The 24,959-nt window shown below is 44.9% G+C and overlaps 1 protein-coding gene across 6 annotated transcripts in view; it reads right to left on the bottom strand.

The window, feature by feature from the left end:
• LOC147123364 (3',5'-cyclic-AMP phosphodiesterase 4D-like) overlaps positions 1–24,959 on the bottom strand; it is a 455,522-nt gene that overhangs the window by 44,392 nt on the left and 386,171 nt on the right. For 5 of the 6 annotated variants that reach the window (XM_085971591.1, XM_085971623.1, XM_085971605.1 and 2 more), the window contains one exon: positions 12,328–12,563. In XM_085971591.1, coding sequence (XP_085827717.1) covers positions 12,328–12,563 — 236 coding nt within the window. Of the gene's footprint in view, positions 1–9,484; positions 12,564–24,959 lie in introns of those variants that run through there. The other variant, XR_015074321.1, reaches the window with a different exon arrangement.

Raw genomic sequence — 24,959 nt, 5'->3', positions numbered from 1 at the left:
CTGACACGCTCTGGTTTTTAATTCCCCCACCGCTACCTTGCTCTATTTCCTTCTCCGCTGTCATTTTTATTTTTCGCTCTCTTAAAACCTCCCCCCCACTAATTAGTTTAAAGCCCTCTCTACAGCCCTAGTTATTCGATTCGCCAGGATTCTAGTCCCAGCACTGGCCAAGTGAAGTCCGTCCCAATGGAACAGCTCTCTCCCGTCCCAGTGCTGGTGCCAGTGTCCCAGGAAACAAAACCCATTTGCCCCACACCAGTCTTTGAGCCACGCATTTAACTCTCTAATTTTATTTACCCTAGCCAAATTTGCATGTGGCTCAGGTAGTAATCCAGAGATTATTACCCTTGTGGTTCTGCTTTTTAATTTGGCCCCTAGCTGCTCAAACTCCCTCAGCAGAACCTCCTTCCTTGTCCTATCTATGTCATTGGTACCAACATGGACCACGACAACTGGATCCTCCCCCTCCCACTCCAAGTTTCTCTCCAGACCAGAGGAGATGTCCTTAACCCTGGCACTGGGCAGGCAACACAGCCTTCGGGACTCCCGCTCTCGGCTGCAAAGAACTCTATCTATCCCCCTAACGATACTGTCCCCTACCACTTCAACATTTCTTTTAACTCCCCCCACTTGAATGGCCCCCCGCTCCACGGTGCTGTGGCCAGGTTGCTCATCCTCCCCGCAGTCCCTGTTCCCATCCTCACAGGGAGTAAGAGCCTCAAACCTGTTGGACAAGAGCAAGGGCTGCGGCTCCTCCAACACTACCTCCTGGATCCCCGTACCTGCCTCACTTCTAGTCACACCATCCTGACCCTGGCCACGGACTACATCTGAATTAATTAATCTAATTGGTGTGACTACCTATTGATACACAGAGTCCAGGTAATTCTCCCCCTCCCTGATGTGTCTCAGTGTTTGAAGCTCGGACTCCAGCTCTTCAACACGGAGCCGGAATTCCTTGAGCAGCCAACACTTACTGCAAATGTGATCACCGTGAGCATCAATGGTGTCCACCAGCTGCCACATATTGCAGCAGCAACACATCACCTGATCTCCCATTCTATGTAATTAATTAAATTTATTAAAATTATTTTTAAATACCCTCTGCCCCGATTCTAGATGATGAATATCGCACCTTAGAAACTACAAACCACAGAGTTTAAGCTTAAAAAAGAGAGAAATACTTACCAACCAATCACTTACCCGCTTTCTGGTGACGTCACACTTGGATTACTTTTTACCTCTCTCCTTCCCTCCGAGTTCCGAGTTCGGAGACTGGTAGGCCTTACCTGGTCTCTGGGGCCTTTTATAGCCCCGCTCTGCCGCTCGAGATTCCCGCCGACGCTGTGAGGCCTTACCTGGTCTCTGGGGCCTTTTATCGCCCCGCTCTGCCGCTCGAGTTTCCTGCCGATGCTGTGAGGCCTTACCTGGTCTCTGGGGCCTTTTATAGCCCTGCTCTGCCGCTCGAAATTCCCGCCAACGCTGTGAGGCCTTACCTGGTCTCTGGGGCCTTTTATAGCCCCACTCTGCCGCTTGAGTTTCCCGCCGATGCTGTGAGGCCTTACCTGGTCTCTGGGGCCTTTTATAGCCCCGCTCTGCCGCTCGAGATTCCCACCGATGCTGTGAGGCCTTACCTGGTCTCTGGGGCCTTTTATAGCCCCGCTCTGCCGCTCGAGATTCCCACCGATGCTGTGAGGCCTTACCTGGTCTCTCGGGCCTTTTATAGCCCCGCTCTGCCGCTCGAGATTCCCGCCGACGCTGTGAGGCCTTACCTGGTCTCTGGGGCCTTTTATAGCCCCCTCTGCCGCTCGAGTTTCCCGCCGACGCTGTGAGGCCTTACCTGGTCTCTGGGGCCTTTTATAGCCCCACTCTGCCGCTCGAGTTTCCCGCCTCTGGTTTTAGTGGATTGTGTATCCAATCACGAGAATCAATAAAAGCAAATAGAATTACGAACTGTATAACCAAAACAGTAAAATACTAGTTACATGCTATAGCATTCTAGTCAGAACACATCTTGAGCACTATGTCCAGTTCTAGTCACGGGTTGAAATTCGCCTCAGACGGTAGCGCAAAACGGATGCTATCAAATCGGCAGCCCGTTTTACACACCGCCCGATTTGTTTAGCGTTACCACCCATGGTGAATTTCACCTCCACAGAGCATGGAGTCAATGCAGAAAAGAGCCACAAGACTGATCCAGTTTGCTCCAGACTTCGGTCACACCTCGTAGACAGGTGCAGGTTCAGAACAGGGTTGGTGTGACCGATAGTGTGCAGAGTAAGGGGAACCCAACTAAGAAAGGGAACGAGGATCCACAGAAACTGATCCTAGCTAACAGGTACAATGTACTTGCTACCTGTGAGGATAAGGATAAGACTGTCAGAAGGACAGCCAGAATATGGATCATGGCACTTTGGAGCAGGAGGCTGTCCTAAGGGGGGAGAAGGAGAGGAAGCGTAATATGGTAGTTGTAGGGGATTCTATAATTAGGAGGACAAATAGCATCCTTTGTAAGCAAGACCGAGAGTCCCACACGGTATGTTGCCTACCTGGTGCCTGGGTGAGGGACACCTCGAACCGGCTTGAAAGGATATTGGAGGGGAAGGATCCAGTCGTTGTGGTCCATGTTGGGACCAACAACATAGGGAAAAATAGGCAAGAGGTCCTGTTTGGGGAGTACCAGGAACTAGGAGCTTTATTAAAGAACCGGACCTCAAGGGTTATAATCTCTGAGTTATTACCTGAGCCACGTGCAAATTGGCGTAGCAATAGGCAGCTCAGGAAGGTGAATGCGTGGCTGAAAGACTGGTGTAGGAAGGAGGTGTTCCATTTCATGGGGCACTGGCACCAGTACTGGGACAGGAAGGAGCTGTATTGTTGGGTTGTTGGGACGGACTCCATCTAAACTGGAGTGGGACCAGTAAGTATGTTCAATAGAAGGGATTCCAGTGTGCCAAAGTGAAAAGGGGAATGTTGTAGTTCTCTTACCTTGTTTGCCCTCGTCAAGTCAGAAAAATGATTTTGTTTGTTCCTGCTCTTGAAATTCTGGTCACAATGTTGACAGATCCCTGAACAACACAATTGGAGGATACTCACATTTGAGAGTCGGGGGTGTGGCCAGTTTTGTGGGTGGAGACTCGTTCAGACAGAGGGATTGATGTATATGGACATAAAAGATTGAGGAGACTTATGTAGTATTCTTGTTTTGCGTATAACTCGCTTACACCCAAAATTCCACAATCTTTTAAGCCACGTAATTTGTTTGCACCCAGATTATGGGTGTATCTCGGTACAAATGTGAAGGAAACTCTGAACCTTAATCTCTTGATGGAGGTGCAGAATGACAGACAAAACTTTGAAGAAAATAAATGTCTGTGAAATTCATGATACCTTAAAGCAATTGTATGAATGCTGCAGGAAATTAATCTAATAATACAATCCACGTTATTCAATCTTAACTGGCTGCATTGTGTAGGTGACACCTCCATGGTGTCAGCAGCACACGATTATAGAAATCTATTCTTATTTATACACTCTTGAACCATATTCTTGAACAGATACTTGTTAAGCTTTTAAAGCAGCTAATCAAAGTAGCATTAAGTGTTCCTGATGGCATTCTGTTCCACATATTAAGTGCAAAAAAATCTTGACTGAAGATAGATTTTGTACTTGTTCTCCACCAATAAAGTGTATTCTTAAAGTTTGGGTGTCCAAATTACACATAATATTGTAAATATTGTCTTATAAATCAGTGACACAGAGTTAAAAATACCTGTTTCAAAATAACCAAATGCCTGTGTGACGTGTCCCAGTGTATGGTTACCTTCATTGATAACAGCTTTTCATTGAATAAAAATGAGGCATCCCCCCCTCTCCTCCTCAAACATGGTCCATGATGTTGGAAGGGTGGGGCTGGGGAAGAGAGAATTCCCAGGAATATCCTGAGCCCTAGCTTTTTTAACATCAAGCAACCTGAACACTGGGATGAACCCAGTGTACAGATCTGGGAGATGTGGGGTTCACTGAGGTTCCAGGCTTAGGCCATGGCCTGGGCTGCAGCAACTCACCAAGGCTTCTTCAGCAGCACCTCCCAAACCCGCGACCTCTACCACCTAGAAGGATAAGGGCAGCAGGCACATGGGAACACCACCACCTCCAAGTTCCCCTCCAAGTCACACACCATTCTGACTTGGAAATATATCGCCATTCCTTCATTGTCGCTGGGTCAAAATCCTGGAACTTCCTCCCTAACAGCACTGTGGGAGTACCTTCACCACACGGACTGCAGCGGTTCAAGAAGGCGGCTCACGACCACCTTCTCAAGGGCAACTAGGGATGGGCAATAAATGCTGGCCTTGCCAGCAGCGCCCACATCCCATAATTTCCTCTTTAAAAAAATAATTTCCCAAAAAGTCTCAAGTTTCGCCTTTTCATGGGCACCAACTCAAGGATGTTGCATCAATAAATTCCACCCACTCAGGAATATTCAGTGCTTCCGATATGTCTTTCTTTTTCCTCAATCGAGGATTCCCCTCCACCATGGTTGACAGGGCCCTCGACCATGTCCATTCCATTTCCCGCACTTAAGCTCTCACCCCTTCCCCTCCCTCCCAGAACCATGATAGGGTTCGCCTTGTCCTCACCTTTCACCCCATCAGCCTTCACATTCAAGGGATCATCCTCCATCATTTCCGCCACCTCCTGCGTGATCCCACCACCAAACACATCTTCCCCTCTCCTCCCCTTTCAGCATTCCGAAGGGACCGTTCCCTCCATGACGCCCTGGTCCACTCCTCAATCACCCCAAGCGCCCCTTCCCCTTCCCACAGCACCTTCCCGTGGAAGTGCAGAAGATGCAACACCTGCTCTTTTACCTCCTCCTTTCCCACTGTCCAGGGCCCCAAACACCCCTTCCAGGTGAAACAGCGATTTACTTATACTTCTTGCAATCTAGTGTACTGTATTAGCTGCTCACGATGTGGTCTCCTCTACATTAGGAGACCAAACGCAGATTGGGTGACCGCTTTGCGGAACACCTCTGTTCAGTCTGCAAGTGTGACCCTGAGCTTCCAGTCGCTTGTCACTTTAATTCTCTACTCCACTCCGACTCTGACCCCTCTGTCCTCGGCCTCCTAAACTGTTCCAATAAAGCTCACTGTAAGCTCGAGGAACAGCACCTTATCTTTCAATTAGGCATAACAGCCTTCCAGACTCAACATTAAGTTCAACAATTTCAGATCATAACGTCTGCCCCCATTTTTTCGGACAGCAGGTGCTGGTAATGGTTCTGCTGTTGCTATTTACACCTCTTCTAGACCCATTTTTTGTTTATTTACTTGTCCCATTACCAACCCCTTTTGCCTTGCACAATTATCCCTTTTGTCATTTAATCTTTCCTGCCTTCCACCCTATCACAGACTTTCCTCTCCTCCCCCCCTTTCCCTACCTCTGTACTTGCTTTAAACTTGTTACATCTGTAACATTTTCCAGGTCTGATGAAAGGTCATCAAGCTGAAACGTTAACTCTGTTTCTCTCTTCACAGATGCTGCCTGACCTGCTGAGTAGTTCCAGCATACAGGAAACTTTGTGATATCCAGCACCGACGGGACCGAGCTGTTGCTGTCCCATCAAAACTGCCGGACAAACCAGCGCTAATGTTAAAACATACGGAACAAACAAACAGTATAAAAAGACCAGTCCTAGGGCGAGCAAGCACTGAGTACGAGTCATCAAAGAGTGCTGTGAGTTTGGGTAAGTGGGGTGTTAGGTGCTCTTGTCCAACAGGTTCGAGGTTCTTACTCCCTGTGGGGACAGGAGCAGGGACTGCAAGGAGGATGAGCAACCTGGCCACAGCACCGTGGAACAGGGGGCCATTCAAGAGGGGGGAATAAATAGAAATGTTGTAGTGGTAGGGGATAGTATTGTTAGGGGGATAGATAGAGTTCTCTGCAGCCGAGAGCAAAAGTCCCGAAGGCTGTGTTGCCTACCTGGTGCCAGGGTTAAGGACATCTCCTCTGGGCTGGAAAGAAACTTGCAGTGGGAGGGGGTGGATCCAGTTGTCGTGGTCCATGTTGGTACAAACGACGTAGATAGGACTAGGAAGCCGGTTCTGTTAAAGGAGTATGAGCAGCTAGGGGTCAAATTAAAAAACAGAACCTCAAAGGTAATAATCTCTGGATTATTACCTGAGCCACGAGCGAATTTGGCTAGGACAAATAAAATTAGAGAGTTAAATGCGTGGCTCAAAGACTGGTGTGGGAGAAATGGGTTTTGCTTCCTGGGACGCTGGCACCAGTACTGGGGCAGGAGGGAGCTGTTCTGTTGGGACAGGCTTCACTTGGCCAGTGCTGGGACTAGAGTCCTGGTGGATCATATAACTAGGGCTGTAGAGAGGGCTTTAAACTAACTAGTGGGGGGGAGGTTCCTAGAGAGCAAATAGTAAAAATGACAACAGAGAAGGTCATAGACTTAGGTAGCAGTGGGGAAATTAAAAACCAGAGCGTGTCAGGAAGGGGCAGAAGGTATGGAGTAAAAGGTAAAGTAATAAAAAGGGCAAAAGCAGGAACTAAGTGTCACAAAACATCTTTGAAAGTTCTCTATCTGAATGCACGTAGCATTCGTAACAAAATACACGAGTTAATGGCACAAATAACTACATATGGGTATGATCTTGTGAACATTACAGAAACATGGCTGCAGGGTGACAATGCCTGGGAATTAAACATACCAGGTTATTTAACGATCAGGAAGGGGAGGTGGGGTGGCTATGTTAATAAAGGAAGGAATCACTGTAATACAGAGAAATGATATTGGGTCAGAACATCAGGATAATGAAACAGTTTGGGTGGAGGTAAGGAATAATAAGGGGAAAAAAACACCAGTGGGCGTAGTCTATAGGCCTCCGAACAGTTGCAACTCTGTTGGACGGAGTATCAATCAGGAAATAGCTGAGGCTTGTAATAAGGGAACATCTATAATTATGGGGGATTTCAACTATCATATTAATTGGACAAATCAAATTGGGCAGGGCTGCCTTGAGGATGAGTTCATTGAGTGTATTAGGGATGGGTTTCTTGAGCAGTATGTAACTGAACCGACCAGGGGGCAAGCAACCTTAGATCTGGTCCTGTGTAACGAGACAGGATTAATTAAAAATGTCCTAGTAAAAGATCCCCTTGGAATGAGTGACCATAACATGGTTGAATTCCATATTCAATTAGAGGGCGAGAGAGTTGGATCTCAAACAAGCGTGCTAAGCTTGAATAAAGGAAACTATGAAAGTATAAGAGCGGAATTGAGTAGAGTGGATTGGGAAAATAGATTAAAGGGTAAGACGATACATGATCAGTGGTGTACATTTAAGGAGTTATTTTACAACTTCCAAAAAATATATATTCCACTGAGAAGAAAAGGGTGTAAAAGAAAAGACAGCCATCCATGGCTATGTAAAGAAATTAAGGATAGCATTCGACTAAAAACAAGGGCATATAAGGTAGCCAAATCTAGTGGGAGGATAGAGGATTGGGAAAACTTTAAAAGACAGCAAAAAATAACAAAAAGATTGATTAAGAAAGGGAAGATAGATTATGAAAGTAAATTAGTAAAAAATATAAAAACAGATAGTAAGAGTTTTTATAGTTATATAAAAAGAAAAAGGGTGGCTAAAGTAAATGTTGGTCCCTTAGAGGATGAGACCGGGAAATTAATGGTGGGAAATATGGAGCTGGCAAAAACACTGAATGAATATTTTGTATCAGTCTTTACAGTAGAGGACACTAAGAATATCCCAACACTGGACAAACAGGGGGCTATGCGGGGGAGGAGCTAAACACGATCAAAATCACTAAGGAAGTGGTACTCGGTAAAATAATGGGACTCAAGGCGGATAAATCACCTGGACCTGATGGCTTACATCCTAGGGTCTTGAGGGAAGTGGCGGTAGGGATTGTGGATGCATTGGTAATAATTTTCCAAAACTCCCTGGACTCAGCAAAGGTCCCGGCAGACTGGAAAACTGCTAATGTAACACCCTTATTTAAAAAGGGCAGTAGACAGAAGGCTGGAAACTATAGACCAGTTAGCCTAACATCTGTGGTAGGGAAAATTTTGGAGTCCATTATTAATGAGACGGTAACCAGACATTTGGATAATCATAATTTAATAGGACAAGGTCAGCATGGTTTTATGAAGGGGAAGTGATGTTTGACAAATTTGCTGGAGTTCTTTGAGGAAGTAACATATAGGGTGGATAAAGGGGAACCAGTGGATGTAGTGTATTTAGACTTCCAAAAGGCATTTGACAAGGTGCCACACAAAAGATTATTGCTTAAGATAAAAAATCACAGGATTGGGGGTAATATTCTGGCATGGATAGAGGATTGGTTATCTAACAGAAGGCAGAGAGTTGGGATAAATGGTTCATTCTCAGACTGGCAATCAGTAACTAGTGGTGTTCCACAGGGGTCAGTGCTGGGTCCCCAACTCTTTACAATCTATATTAACGATTTGGAGGAGGGGACCGAGTGTAACATATCAAAGTTTGCAGAAGATACTAAGATGGGAGGGAAAGTAGTGAGTGAGGAGGACATAAAAAACCTGCAAGGGGACATAGACAGGCTAAGTAAGTGGGCAGAGATTTGGCAGATGGAATACAATACTGGAAAGTGTGAGGTTATGCACTTTGGCAGGAAAAATCGTAGAGCAAGTTATTATCTTAATGGCAAGAAACTGGAAAGTACTGCAGTACAAAGGGATCTGGGGGTCCTGGTGCACGAAACTCAAAAGGTTAGTATGCAGGTGCAGCAAGTGGTTAAGAAGGCCAATGGAATGTTGGCTTTCATTGCTAGGGGGATAGAATATAAAAATAGGGAGGTATTGCTTCAGTTGTACAAGGTATTGGTGAGACCGCACCTGGAATACTGCATACAGTTTTGGTGTCCATACTTAAGAAAAGACATACTTGCTCTCGAGTCAGTACAAAGAAGGTTCACTCGGTTAATCCCGGGGATGAGGGGATGGGCATATGAGGAGAGGTTGAGTAGATTGGGACTCTACTCATTGGAGTTCAGAAGAATGAGAGGCGATCTTATTGAAACATATAAGATTGTGAAGGGGTTGGATCGGGTGGATGCGGGGAGGATGTTCCCGATGATGGGTGAAACTAGAACTAGGGGGCATAGTCTTAGAATAAGGGGCTGCTCTTTCAAAACTGAGATGAGGAGGAACTACTTCACTCAGAGGGTGGTAGGTACATGGAATATGCTGCCCCAAAAAGCTGTAGAAGCTACATCATTACATAAATTTAAAACAGAAATAGACAGTTTCCTAGAAGTAAAGGGAATTAAGGGTTACGGGGAGCGGGCAGGAATTTGGACATGAGTCTCGGTTCGGATCGGACATGGCCCTGTGGGTAGCGGAGCAGGCCCAGGGGCCGTGTAGCCTGATCCTGCTCCTATTTCGTGTGTCTAATTCTGTTAGATTCAGGAGATGGTTCTGTGATAGTAGATTGGCGGTTAGGATCAGATCAGCCATGATCTTATTGAATGGCGGAGCAGGCTCGAGGGGCCGATTGGCCTACTCCTGCTCCTATTTCTTATGTTCTTATGTTCTTATGGAAGCTTTTGAGCTCCGTATCTAGCAACAAACCCTGTTGCTAGCAACAGCTTCTAAACAGTCGGCCGTAGCTTGCAAGCGTCTCTGTAGCTAAGCAACAGCTTTAGCTAGACTGGTGAAAAAAAAGCAACGAAAAGAAAAAAAACTTACTGAACCGACTCCTGAATTTTGCCGGTGGCTCGAGTTAACCTCCGGATAAACCAAAGTTTCCTGTATATTGTTTTAATTTCAGGAATATTCAATGTTAGATTCTCTTCAACAATTATAATAATAAATCTGCTGAATGGGGCATTTCTGTGCGCTAGAAACTGAATGTTACCATCTTAATAAGCTCTGTTCCTTTATAATCATGTTCAGTCTTGACAAAAATGCAGACTTCTTTAAATTGCTGTCAAATGGCAGACAATAATTAACTTGCAAATATGTCAGTGGAATCCTGTCAGATAGATTGACAATTTCAGTCTACTTTGCCTTACAGGATAACAACATTTCTTATTTCAGATAATTAATGTCTCAGATGCATTACTTATGTAGCCACCATTAGGAAACTTTCCAAATAACAATCTCAATTTCATTGTAATCATCAAAATGACAGACGTAAAGCACACAAATTCTATAGTTTAAACTGGATGCTTTGACATTGTTCCTGTGCTCAGGTTTGTTTTACTCCTTCTCCAGCTGAACTAAAACAGGATTAGAAAAGCTTTTGTGTCATATCAAGTCACATTTGTGTAAATATAGCAGTAGGTCGATTCACCCCTTGCCAAATAAACGTGCCAATATCCTGCAAACACATACATGGATGCTCTAGGAGTAATCCCAAGGTAGGATTTTGATCATTAAATATTTTTAAAAATTTTACTCTTATGTGAGAATTTATTCTCATTTTACCACTGGTAAGCTTCCTGCTGCTTTTTGTTCAAACCGAACCATCTATCATTTAGGGCATTGGTTTGCATGGCTATCTGAAACCAAATGAGATGAATCCCAGCCCAAGTGACAAGTCTATACTTCCAACTTCCATTACTGAGCCAAGCTGAATTGTTAATCATCAACAACGTCCCTGAGTACTGCGGACCTGCCTAGTTCAAGCATTGCGTTACCACATCCATCACGGAAGATTGGCTTGGTTCCAATCTTTCTTTTCCAGGAGTGTCATCTTGGAACCACCTCTACCCCAGAAAGACCCTGCTTAATTTCTTGTATATACTGGTAGTGTAAATGTCTGAATTAGGGATCTTTCTAGGAAAAAGACAGCGTACGTGAAAGTTTCAGAACTGAGGACCACACAAAAACAGAACACTATGGCTGGAATTTTACTTCCCTTGGCGGGTCCGGTGCGGCCGGTGTCAGTGGTGGGTCATGACCCCGCTGCCGGCTCCATCCTGCTGTAGTAAATGAACTTACCTTAATGGGGCCTATTCAGCCCACCCAGCACGTTACCCGGCCCAATTAGATGGAGCTGGTCTGGTGACATCACTAATGATGCTTTTTAAGCCGGGATCCTTAAAGGGACCCTGGCCACATTAAATTTTAAGTTTAATCTAACATAGTGTTGAATCTTTACTGTACAATAATATAATAAAATACAGAAATATTTAAATAATATCATTAAGTAACATGACTCCACTTACAAATACGATCAAGAACATAATTTAAAAAGTACTTTAATTGGGACGTTATTGGTGTTTTAGTCACAAATCTATAGACTTTCGTATCAGTAACTGGTACAAATAAAAGATATGTGTGTATAAGTAATACATAAAATTAAGCAGATTTTAAATGTAATTGTAAAGGGGTGGATTTGCAATCTTATGCAAGTTCAGTGGAAGAGCTGCGGAAACAATGTAACTGGTGCTTGCAATGTGTGTCTGAGATTTCTGCAACTCTTCCGTTGAAGTTAACAATGGACAAGTGAGAGAACTGCTGCAGAAATTCACCCTAAAGCCTCAGATTGAAAAATTACATTAGTCATATTCAGGGACTGAAAGCAAATTAAACCAGTGGAATGAGTGATGAGAATGAAAATGTTGCGGTTGATGACTTGATTTAATATGTAACTGGACAATCACAGTATACTGTGAGAAAAACCTGACCAGAAGCAACACAAAAATTTATTTAAATGGTATATGTCATTTTTTATAGTGCAGATCAATTGACTGCAATTACTGTTGAGTTGGAAGGCAACAGCCGAGAATGGCCAGTGAAAAATGTATTTCCCTCACCATCCAGGGTAGCCCTTGCTTACCCTTCAGGAATTTCTGAATTAACCTTTACCAGTAGCTTTTCAAGATTCTCCATCAATCTGTTAGCTGATGTAATCAACATGTTTTTATTTTGGTTTGTTTTCCATGCTGTCAAGTAATCAGCTGGAGCAATGGCCATGGAACTCACGCCTCAGGTTGACAGACATGGTTCCCAAGCTGCATGAATCCCGTGGCCATGCAGGGAAAATTTAAAAAGTAGGGGGAGAAAGGCTCTTAAATGCCTGTGAAGTACCTTATAATGATTTCAATTGGGGCCCCCGCCACTGTCAGTCGGGTCGGCTCCACGATGACAGACGTGACTAGGAGAAAGGCGCGTGGCCGCGCGATGACTGCCGGTTCCCAACCCGCTGTCAAAAAAAAACAACTTTCCCACCCGACCCGCCACCGATTACACCCACTATCACCACGGAAAATTCATACCTTATAGGTGTATTGCTTTTTACTTACCTTAAGTTGTCTGCAGCGGTAATTGCAATTAAAGGAAGAGTCTTTAGTGGAAGAGTTGTTGGCCTTGGTATGTGTTCCATTTCTGATCTTCTTTCCCAGTCATGTTGTTCTGCGAGTCTGAAGGCTAATGGTGGAAGCTGCAGAGCCTGAAACGAAAGTCGTCGTACAAGATACGGTTCCATTCCCAATTGTGCTTCTGAATCCAGGCTATCAGACTCAGAGATATCATCTGTGCTCTGTACAAAAGAAGCATAATTATTTGTTGCTACCTGCTTTACAGTGGACACCCCTCCATTAAATCATAAATGACATTGTCTATGACTATGACCATAGTCCTCATCCTTTTCGACTAATCTGCAGCCTTACCACCCAATCCAGCTCCAACGCCTCTTTTCTGCTGCCCGGTTGAGTGGGGCCGCCCTTGCTTATTTCCACTCTTACCAATCCAATTGTGGCCAGAGCATCTCTAGCAATGGCTTCACTTCCCACCATTGCCTATGAACTCTCATAAGGGTCTATCCTTGGTCCCTTACTATTTCCAATTTACACACTGCCCCTTGGTGAAACCATCCAAAGACATAGGCCTAGAAATTTGGTCGCACAGCACCCATTTTTCAGGAGCCAAACGGCCTCCTTAGCTTTCAATATGGGAGGTGGGAAGCACATGTTCATAACGAGCTGGGGGTGCGCGCCCGTTATATTAGTAAAGGCGTTAGTCGCTTTACATATGCAAATAAGGATTTAATACCTGTTTGAGGCCCCCACTGCTGGATTGGTTTGCCCTGAGACGACTGGCGTCGGGAAATCAGGTCTACAAGCGGCCTAACTGGTGGCCCTAAAAGGAACCACATGTTAGGCCACATCCAACAAGGTGAGATTTCAAAATATACTTACCTGAATGTAGAGCCGGGAGGAGCAGGAGTGCTACTCCCAACCCTACATTCAAAGAATGCGGGCTGCTGTCAGCCTATGCTCCCCTCCCTGATCTCTGCCATTACCTCTTCCCAATCGTCATCACTAACTCTCCCCCATTCCTATCATTGATGCTATGTTCCCCTCCCCCGATCACCACTACTACCTCTCCCCTGGCCACAGCTTCCTTCCCAACCTGATTGCTGCACCTCCCCACCCGCCCACCCACTGCCTCATGGTTACCCATCTTTATCAGTTACCTGAGCATTGCTGCTGGCATCACAGCAGCCCAATCTTCAATCCCGCTTCACCAGCAAGCTCCCTGTTACTGTTTGCAGCTTGCCATCCCGATAGTAATGAGTCCCGAGGATCAATATCGGGTGTGCCTTAGGCCTCACTAATCAGGCTCAGGGAATGATCCCTGCGCCCCCTGCACACCCAGAAATGGGCTATAGTGTCAAGAATTTCTAGGCTCTAGTGTCAAGTTCCACATTTACACTGACGACATCCAGCTCTACCTCTCAATCCCTCCACTGCCTCTATGTAGTCAGCCTGCTTATCTGACATCCAAGCCCTGGGTAAGCCACAATTTATTCCAGTTAAGCATCGTCTTTGGCACTCACTACAAACTCCGTACCCTCACTCCCGATTTCATCCCCCTCCCCTGACACTGTCTCATGTTGAACTAGATTGTTTGCAAGGTATCTTATTTGACCCGAGCCAAGCTTCTGACCCCATCCATCCTCTCCATCCATTGCTTTCTTACATGCCCAAACTCCCAATACATGCTCTCCAATGGTGAGGCTCTGCACCACGAGTGCAATTTCATAAAATTACTCCTTCTTCTAATTTTGAACTGTTAGTTATGTAGACATTACAGTTTCACTGAATGTTTAATAAGTAGCGCATAATCCATAATTAATGAAAAAGCCTGTTTGAATTAACCAGAATGATTACAATTGTTATAGGAACAGGAGTAGGCCATTTAGCCCCTCGAGCCTGTTCCGCCATTCAATGAGATCATGGCTGATCTGCGACCTAACTCCATATACCCACCTTTGCCCCATATCCCTTAATACCTTTAATTAACAAAAAGCTATCAATCTCAGAGTTAAAATTAACAATTGATCTAGCATCAATTGCCGTTTGTGGAAGAGAACTCCAAACTTCTACCACCCTTTGTGTGAAGAAGTGTTTCCTAATTTCACTTCTGAAAGGTCTGGCTCTAATTTTTAGACTATGCCCCCTCGTCCTAGACTCCCCAACCAGCGGAACTAGTTTCTCTACTCTATCTGTTCCCCTTAATATCTGGAAAACTTCAATCCGATCACCCCTTAACCTTCTAAATTCTAGGGAATACAACCCTAATTTGTGTAATTTCTCCTCGTAACTTAACCCTTGAAGTCCGGGTATCGTTCTGGTAAACCTACGCTGCACTCCCTCCAAGGCCAATTTATGCTTCCGAAGGTGTGGTGCCCAGATCTGCTCACAGTACTCCAGGTGTGGTCTAACCAGGGCTTTGTACAGCTGCAGCATAACTTCTACCTCCTTGTATTTTAGTCCTCTAGATATAAAGGCCAGCATTCCATTAGCCTTTTTAATAATTTTCTGTACCTGTTCACAACATTTTAATGATCTATGTACCTGGACCCCCAAGTCTCTTTGGATCTCCACTGTTTTTAGCTTTTCACCATTTAGAAAGTACCCTGTTCTATCCCTTTTAGGTCCAAAGTGGGTGACTTCACATTTGCCGACATTGAAATCCATTTCCACAGTTTTTCCCATTCACTTAATCTATCAATATCCCTTTGCAATGTTATGCTTTCATCTTCACTGCCTACAATGCCGCCTATCTTGGTGTTATCGTGTTTGATGTCTTACTCAACATTTAGTTCCATAATAAAATAATTGATAACGTGTTTGTTTTTTTTAATAATAAATTGCTGTAACTGCATGAAAATGCAACATTAATTATATGAAAGATTTACCTTTCTATGCAATGACATGCCTTTCTACCTGGCATGACTGTTAGCTGTGAACATTTAAAAAAAAGTAGAAATAGAGGATGCATCATATAAAGCCAATTGATATGATTTATACTTTTAGTAGAATGAGTTGATAACTTACAAGTCAGCATACTGTGATTCCTTAGAACCTTGTTCAGTGATAGCAGGGAGCATAATTTACTAGCACTGTGATGTGAGAATTTGGATATCTGTTACCTTGTTAGCAGAAGGGTGTTAACAACGTTATTTTCACAAGGATTGCTCACTACATTATATTACAATATATTCTTGGTGACCTTCTGGAGCTTTCAAACAGAGCCATCTGGTTTTTCATGTCAATAGCAGCAACTAATCAAATGTGCAAGAGTTCCTGCAGCATTGAATGTTTTTTTAATTGACAGCTGCAACCTGGGGAGCTGTGCCCTTGAAACACAGAAGAAAACATCTGTTCAATCATTGCAGGGTCTGTTCTGAGATAGAAATTACTGAATTAACCCTTCTTGAAAGAATAGCTTCCACGTTTAACATGCATATTAAGGATTGCATTTAAACCTTTCCGATCTAAGGTATCACTGCACCCAGTTTAAACAACCTACAAGGCATTTTTCAGATTTTGGACAAACCCCTATATGGGGTAAACTATAAATCCTACAGGATTTTCACTTTCTTTACAAGATCTAATAATACCCTTGAAGACTGCAATTGTGAAAAAATGCTTTGTTGTCAATTATCTGGCTTCTGGAGGTGAGACAAACTCTTGTCAACCAATGGTTTACTGCTCTATGTGTAGAGTCAGTGGATGTTTTCCTTTGGAACATTTAGTAATTTCATGACTTCACTGAGCGCTTGGTTATGGTAGCATAGTGGTTATGTTACTGGATTAGACTAGTAATCCAAAGTTCAAATCCTACCACAGCAGTTTGACAATTAAAAGCTAGTTTTGGGTAAAAGTCATTTGAATGTAATTTAGAGGAGGAAATCTGCCGTCCATACCTGGTCTGGTCTATATGTGACTCTAGTCCCACGCCAATGTAGTTGACTCTTAGGGGGTTAACTTAACTTAATTCGCCAGGCGGAAATCCCATGGAATGTCTGTTTTACATCATGCCCAATATTAATCTCCGTTGACTTTTATGAGAGTTGAAGCGAGCAGGCTGTAAAACCAGCATTGCGCCCGATCCCATCAGTTATCTGATGGGTGAGTTAGGTTAAAATTTCCCCCTTAACTGCCCTCTGAAGTGACCTAGCAGGGCAATTAGGGATGGGCAGTAAATGCCAGTCATGCCTACGTCCCAAGAATTACTTCTTTTAAAAAGCAGGTTCAGTTGCATATCATTTTACAAAGCACCAACTAAGTTATTCAAGAAATGGCAACTTTTTGTTTATTTTTAGGTGCAGAAACTTAGCTTATTGAAGCAGTGGATAACTACATACCTGGAAACATAAACTATAACAGTTGAATCAAAGCATATAGTCAAACAATAATTTCAGATACAGCTGTTTAAATTTCTTTACTAAAACTATTTTTCTGCTTTCAAATTGGGTCCCATGATGTGCAATGACAATCCCTTACGAAAAGGATGGCTGGTGATCTGCTGAAAAACCTTTGTCACGCCACGCTTAACCAGTCAGTAGGACGTGTGAGAGCAGCCTAGGGACTATTTTCTTTTGAATTTCCTTCCTCCCCCAGCCAACTCTATGAGTAAATGCCAATCCACCCAGCAGTTCATGAAATTGAAGCAAATTATTATATTAAGTTGTATTAAAATTCTTATATTAAACACTAGCATGGACCAGTTGAACCGAATGGCCTGTTTCTGTGATGTATATTCTATATAATTCTATGTAAACGAGATCACAAACTTAACAAGTGGGGGACTGTTGGTGCAAATTGGTGTCATGTCACATTTTGGCAACAGAAGTTGGTTGTCTAATGCACAACATTGTCCAACAGTTTAAATGTTACCCAATCACAGGTGGCAGAGCTGCAAGGGAGATGTGGGCAACTGACCACCTCTGATTCCGTTTTCTTTATTTAAGCTGTGGCAATGTCAAATTCCCTTTCTCAATCTTTTGAGAGTTGTGGATCTGATCGTTCTTTTCAGAGCTTTAGACGACAAGTAAACTGAACAATTACGTTGTTAGCACCGTCACAACAATATTTTAACATTAGCGTGTTTACATTTTATTTGTTTTGCTGTGATAAATAATTTAAAGAAAGAAATAAAAGTGTGAAGGGCTTGCGTAGGGTAGCCTAATGGTTATGGTACTGGATCTAACAACCCAGAAGTTGTGAGTTCATATCCCACCATGGCAAGCTGTGAAATTGAATTCAATAACCTGGTAAATTTTACAACCCTCTGAAGGTTCACTAACATCCTTCAGGAAAGAGAACCTGCCACCCTTATCTGATTCCAGTTCCACAGTATGACTTTGGGACAGAGTGTAAAATGGCCGATATTGAATCAGCCACCCAATATACATCTCTCCAGATTGTCATTTCCATTGAAGCCATGTAAGGGACAGGTGGAGGCTGAGCAGGAAATCCCAACTAAGGTTGGGATCTGGCGAATGCATATCCTGTCTACAAAATCTTACGACCTGTTCTCATGTTTCGTCATACACTGTATTAACTTTTTTCATTATAAATTGTTATGTCCAGAACTGTAATGGGTGAGCCCGGTCTAAACAGGTTCCAGTGTAATTACAGGCCTTGGTCACTAGCAGGTGCTGTATTATCTGCTCCACATGACTGGCTAAAAATGCTTTCTGAATTTTTTTCTCGGTTACTGAATTTTGTCCACAATAAGGGTTTAAACAAAATAAAACGTTCGAAAATTACAAGCGATAGCGAATCGGCAGCCTGTTTTGTACTACCACCCAAGACTAATTTCACCCCATGCGGTTTTCAGAATTTCCCAACATGCAAACAGCATGTTCTGTGTTTGTGCAGAATTTCCCAGTGTGCAATCTGTGCATCAACAGGAGCTGAATGGTAAAAGGATGTGTCCCTTCATCCTGTAAGAATGAGAGTTTCTCTGCTTTTTCTAAAGATCTATGAAAGAAACTGGTGGTTGAACGCATTTGTCGGACAAGTGATAAATGATGTAATTATATTAGAATTGTGCTTCTCTGTTATGAACTCAGAACAGAAAAGCAGAGGCAGCACATGGGAACAGAAGCACCTGCAAGTGTAGGTTCTTCGTTGATTGTTAGAGAAGAAAACAAAGATTGTCTGCAGAATTTTTTTTTAAGTCAATCATCTCTTTTGGTCATAGAAACATAGAAACATAGAAGATAGGAGCAGGAGTAGGCCATTCGGCCCTTCGAGCCTGCTCCGCCATTCAATGAGATCATGGCTGATCATCCAAATTCAGTACCCTGTCCCTGCCTTCTCCCCATATTCCTTGATCCCTTTAGCCTCAAGAAATATATCCAACTCTTTCTTGAATATATTTAATGAACTGGCCTCCACCGCCCTCTGTGGCAGAGAATTCCACAGGTTCACCACTCTCTGGGTGAAGAAATTCCTCCTCATTTCAGTCCTAAATGGTTTACCCCTTATCCTTAGACTATGACCCCTGGTTCTGGATTCCCCGGCCATCAGAAACATCCTTTCTGCATCTAGTCTGTCCAGAGCTGACAGAATTTAATAGGTTTCAATGAGATCCCCTCTCAATCTTCTAAACTCCAGTGAGTATAAGCCCAATTGACACAACCTCTCCTCGTACGTCACTCCTGCCATCCCAGGTATCAGCCTGGTGAATCTTCGCTGCACTCCCTCCATGGCAAGAATGTCCTTCCTCAGGTAAGGTGACCAAAACTGCACACAATACTCAAGGTGCGGTCTCACCAAGGCCCTGTACAACTGCAGCAAGACATCCTTGTTCTTGTACTCGAACCCTCTTGCTACGAAGGCCAACATACCATTTGCCTTCTTAACCGCCTGCTGCACCTGCATGCTTACCTTCAGCGACTGGTGCACAAGAACACCCAGGTCTCTTTGCACTTCCCCTTCTCCCAATCTATTGCCATTCAAATAATAATCTGCCTTCCTGTTTTTGCCACCAAAGTGGATAACCTCACATTTATCCACATTATAGTACATTTGCCATGTTTCTGCCCAATCACCCAACCTGTCGAAATCGTACTGGACTTTCAGGACATCATCCTCACAGCATACCCTCCCACCCAGCTTTGTGTCGTCTGCAAATTTGGAGATATTACATCCAATTCCCTCGTCCAGATCATTAATATATATTGTGAACAGCTGGGGTCCTAGGACCGATCCTTGCGGTACCCCACTAGTCACTGCCTGCCACTCGGAAAACGACCCATTTATTCCAACTCTTTGCTTTCTGTCCGCCAACCAGTTCTCTATCCAAGTCAATACCTTGCCCCCAATCCCATGTGCCTTAATTTTGCACGCTAATCTCTTATGCGGGACCTTATCGAAAGCCTTCTGAAAGTCCAAATACACCACATCCACTGGTTCTCCCTTATCTATTTTACTAGTTACATCCTCAAAAAATTCCAGTAGATTAGTCAAGCATGATTTACCTTTTGTAAATCCATGTTGACTTTGTCCGATCCTGTCACTGCTTTCCAAGTGCTCTGCTATTACATCTTTTATAATGGACCCTAGCATTTTCCCCACTACCAATGTCAGGCTTACCGGTCTATAATTCCCCGCTTTTTCTCTGCCACCTTTTTTGAATAGTGGGGTAACATTAGCTACCCTCCAATCCATGGGTACTGTTCCAGAGTCTATTGAGTTCTGGAAGATGACCAGCAATGCATCTACTATTTCTAGGGCCACTTCCTTAAGTACCCTGGGATGTAGATTATCAGGCCCTGGGGATTTATCGGCCTTCAGTCCCATCAATTTTCCTAACAGCATTTCCCTACAAATACTGATTCCTTTCAGTTCCACCCTTTCATCAGACCCTATGTTCCGCGGTATTTCTGGGAGGTTATTTGTGTCCTCCTTTGTGAAGACAGAACCAAAATATGTATTTAGTTAGTCTGCCATTTCTTTGCTCCCCATTATAAATTCCCCCGATTCTGACTGCAAGGGACCTACGCTTGACTTCACCAATCTTTTTCTCTTTACATATCTATAAAAGCTTTTACAGTCAGTTTTTATGTTCCCTGAAAGCTTACTCTCATATTCTATTTTCCCTTTCTTAATTAATCCCTTTGTCCTCCTTTGTTGAATCCTAAATTGCTCCCAATCCTCAGGATTATTGCTTTTTCTGGCCAATTTGTATGTCCTCTCCTTGGATCTTATGCTATCCCTAATTTCCCTTGTTAGCCACGGTTGAGTCACCTTTTTTGTTTTATTTTTATGCCAAACTGGGATGAACAACTTCTGTAGTTCATCCATTCGGTCTTTGAATGTTTGCCATTGCCTATCCACCATCAACCCTTTGAGTGCCATTCCCCAATCAATCCTACCCAACTCGCTCCTCAGACCATCGTAGTTTCCTTTATTTAAATTGAGGACCCTAGTTTCTGAGTCAAATACTTCATTCTCCATCTTAATGAAGAATTCGATCATATTATGATCGCTCCGACCCAAGGGGCCTCGTACAACAAGATTGCTAATTAATCCTTTCTCGTTACATAATACCCAGTCTAAGATGGCCTGATCTCTGGTTGGTTCCTCGACATATTGGTCCAGGAAACCATCCCGTAAACACTCCAGGAATTCCTCCTCCACAGTATTGTTACTAATTTGGTTAGCCCAATCTATATGTAGATTAAAGTCACCCATGATGACTGCTGTGCCCTTATTGCACGCTTCTTTAATTTCCCTTTTAATGCCATCCCCAGCCTCCGCCTATATATATTGGGGGATACAGGGCATAGTTTTGAAATCTGCAGATGACACGGAACTTGGAAGTATAGTAAACAGTGAGGAAGATAGTAATAGACTTCAAGAGGTTATTTGACAGGCCCGTGTAATGGGCGGACACATAGCAGATGAAATTCAATGCAGAAAGTGTAAGGCGATACAGTTTGGTAGGAAAAATGAGGAGAGACAATACCTGCTGAATGGTACAATTTTAAAGGGGGTGCAAAAAGAGAGTGACCTGGTGGTGTTTGTGCACAAATCTTTGAAGGTGGCAGAACAGGTTAACACAGCAATTAATAAAGCGTATGGAATCATGTGCTTTTATATAGAGGCATAGATTACAAAAGCCAAGAAGTTATGCTAAACCTATATTAAACACTAGTTCAGCCCAAGCTGAAGTATTTTGTCCAATTCTCAGCAGCACACTATAGGAAGGATGTAAAGGCATTGACGAGGGCACAGAAGAGATTTACTAGAATGGTTACAGGGATGAGGGATTACAGTTACGTGGATAGATTGGAGTACCTGAAGTTGTTCTCCTTAGAGCAGAGAGGAGATTTGATAGAGGTGTTTAAAATCATGAAGGTTTTAGACAGAGTAAATAAAGAGAAATGTTTCCATTGGCAGAAGGGTCGATAACCAGAGGGCACAGGTTTAAGGTGATTGGCAAAAGAATCAGAGTGGTTAGGATTTGGAATGCACTGCCTGCTAGGGTGGTGGATACAGATTCAATAGAGAAAAAATTGCAGGGATATGGGGAAAGAGCAGGGGAGTGGGACTAACTGAATCGCTCTTCGAACAAGCTGGCGCAGACTCGATGGGCCGAATGGCCTCCTTCTATGCTTTACTATGATATTCAGTTAAAAATCTCTCCAGCAATAATTTTCAATACTTAACAATTTTTTATATAAAAACTTGGAAACTGTATAAACAATGAAGTTTTAACATTTTCAGAGGTAATTTTTGTTTGTGGAAACTTATTAAAGGCAGTATGAATTGGTAAGCTCACTATTAATGAGCTCCTGCCAATTGCTGGAAGTGTATATCAGGAAACTGTGCAACACCAGCCTATGATTTTTCATCCATTAATTTTAAGCAGCAAATTTACCCTTAAGTGCTTTAAAGCAGGAACATAAAGATGGGAAACAGTTGATGATGGGAAATGTAGTGAGGGTATCTGAGGGCTCAAAAGGGACTGTGGATGGGTCAGGCGAGGAGACTAACATGCAGAAACATTTGAGGTTTGAGGCTTTATGTTTCAAAAGGGGCCAAAGGCAGTTAGGTTCCTAGGCCTAGAAATTCAGTTGGGCACGCCAGCCGTTAGCGCCTTAGGAGGAGTAGATCTCGAGCGCTAGGCGCTTAGCGCCCGGGCGCAGCGCGATCTGCGCCTCGCCCCAACTTCAGTACACATTTAGCGCCGGCGCAAAGTCTTAGCGCGCGCCCTGCTGCGCGCGCAGATCATGATGTCATTTACTAGTGCAACGCCCTTTGTGCGCCCCAAACCGGAACTTCACTCGCGCCGGCCCATTGTGCGCCGGGCGGCCCTAACGACTGTGAAGTGGAACGGTACACAGCCGAGCCGGGCCGCGGGGAGCACTAATTAAAGGGCACTTACCCTGCACTATAAAAGGCCGCCATTTTGCAGCATTCAATCTTGTGCAACGGTTTTTTGGACAGAGACCAAGGAGGAGAGCTTACTGGTTTGGACCAACACTAGGACAGGTATTTTTGGCTCAGGCCAGAGCTTAGCAATTATCTTTGCCTTCATTGAGAGCTCAGTGTTTGCCAGCATATAATGGGGGCTGCATTGGGTGGCAATGCTGACTTTCAGCCTTATGCCAGAAGGGCTTACAGACGCCGTGAGAGAGTGGCAGCCCTGGCTAGACGCAGAGGGGGCAACAGGCGTCGCCAACTGAGGCCTTACCCACCCAGGGTATACCGCCAGCAGACCTCCTATCTGACCATGTCTGCCACGATGTGTGTTAGGAGGCTGCGATTCAGAAGGGAGGTGGTTGCAGACATCTGCCGGCTGCTTCAGAGAGATCTGCAGCCACAGCTGATGCGCAGGACGTCTCTGTCGGTGGCAGTGAAGGTGACGGTGGCTCTCAACTTCTATGCCACCGGCTCCTTCCAATCCGCTACTGGGGACATCGCTAACATCTCCCAGTTCGCCGTGCATTGCTGCATCCGCCAGGTGACCGAAGCCCTTTTCACAAGGAGACATCAATTCATCTCCTTCCCCATGACCCTGGACAAGCAGCAGCAGCGTGCAGTGGGATTTGCAAGAATAGCGGGCTTCCCCATGGTGCAGGGCGCCATTGACTGCACGCATGTGGCTTTGCGGGCAGCTCTTGAGCATGCCGAGGATTACCGCAACCGGAAGGGCTACCATTCCCTCAATGTACAGCTGGTGTGTGACCACAGGCAGCGCATCCTAGCTGTCATTGCCCGCTTTCCAGGCAGCAGCCACAATGCCTTTATCCTGCGACAGACAACTGTGGCTGACATGTTCCAGGCACAGCCTCCCCCAAGAGGATGGCTTATCGGGGACAAAGGCTATCCTTTGTGTACCTGGCTCATGACCCCGCTCCGCGCGCCCACGACCCCTGCTGAAGAGGCATACAACGAAAGCCATCAAGCGACTAGGAACATCATAGAACAAACAATCGGCGTCCTCAAGCAACGGTTCCGCTGTCTCGATCGCTCTGGGGGAGCCCTCCAGTATTCGCAGGATCGAGTCTCCCAATTCGTCGTCGTTTGCTGCATGCTGCACAACCTGGCTATCCGCAGGACTCAGGCACTGCCACCTCACGTTGGACCACCACCTCAGGAGGAGGAGCAGGAGGAGCATGAGGAGGAGGAGGACGAGGAGTACCAGCCCAGGAGGGAGGCACAAGGTCCAAGGGCCGCCCGTCGGCGGCTTATTGAACGTCACTTCTAGGCCCCCTGTCAGGGAATGGCTTGTGCCAATGAAAGAACATGATTGCAGCCGCTCTGCAAGCCCCCAGCCGGTTAAGGCAACAAACACTTCAAAGATCAAACATGGACAATGTTAATAAATAAAATGCTTTATTGTTCAAACTGAGGTCCCTTCCCACATGAAAACCAAAAACAGACGAAACCCCCAAAAAACACTCAAACACATTACTCGCTCCCACAACCTGGAGAAGATTAACAAAATAGTGCAACTAAAATGGCCGTCATTCTCGGCCTTCGTAAAAAACAAACATCACATCATCGGCCTTCAAAAAACAAACATCCAATTCACTGCCTCAAAAAACAAACACAACTGGCCACACATTCGACTTTTTGGCTCGCGAGGGCGATGCCTTGGCCATCTTTGTGTGGCCCCTGCCCGCCCTGCTGCTCCTCCTCAAAGTAAGGCCATTGGCTGCTGCAAGGCTGGGGGCAGGCTCCAGAGGGGCACATGTCGTGACGGCAGATGCCCTTGGGGGTCGGCCTAGTTGAGGTCTGGCTGTCGAGCGGGCGGCTGTTGAATGCTGCAGCTGTGGCTGGCCAGCATCAGTCGCTGCAGCAGCTCCTGGCAGCTCCACTGGGGGGGTGGCAGTGGCGGCTGGAGGAATGGGGGCAAGCTGGCGGATGGCAGGCGCTCGCTGGTCGCCTGAGACACTGGCACTCGCCTGGGCCAGCACTGCAGCATGCGCACCAATCTGCCGAGGGACAGACCGCTGTGCTGCTGCAGCGCGCCGGGTGCCCTGGCGATGCCTGGCTGACACAGCGAGTGTGGCAGCAGTGAGTGCCCGTGTTGACCTGTTCACTGACCGCATCAGAGCAGCCGGTGACTGGACGGCACCACTGATCACCTGGCCAGTCGCTGCCAGAGCTGCCCCGAATTC

This window comes from Somniosus microcephalus, chromosome 2 (genome assembly GCF_052327205.1).
Source record: "Somniosus microcephalus isolate GS21.2 chromosome 2, FLI_Smic_1.0, whole genome shotgun sequence".
In the NCBI taxonomy this organism is placed as follows: Eukaryota; Metazoa; Chordata; class Chondrichthyes; order Squaliformes; family Somniosidae; genus Somniosus; species Somniosus microcephalus.
Note: the sequence above shows the minus strand (reverse complement) of the source record. Positions and strands in the feature narration are given on the sequence as shown.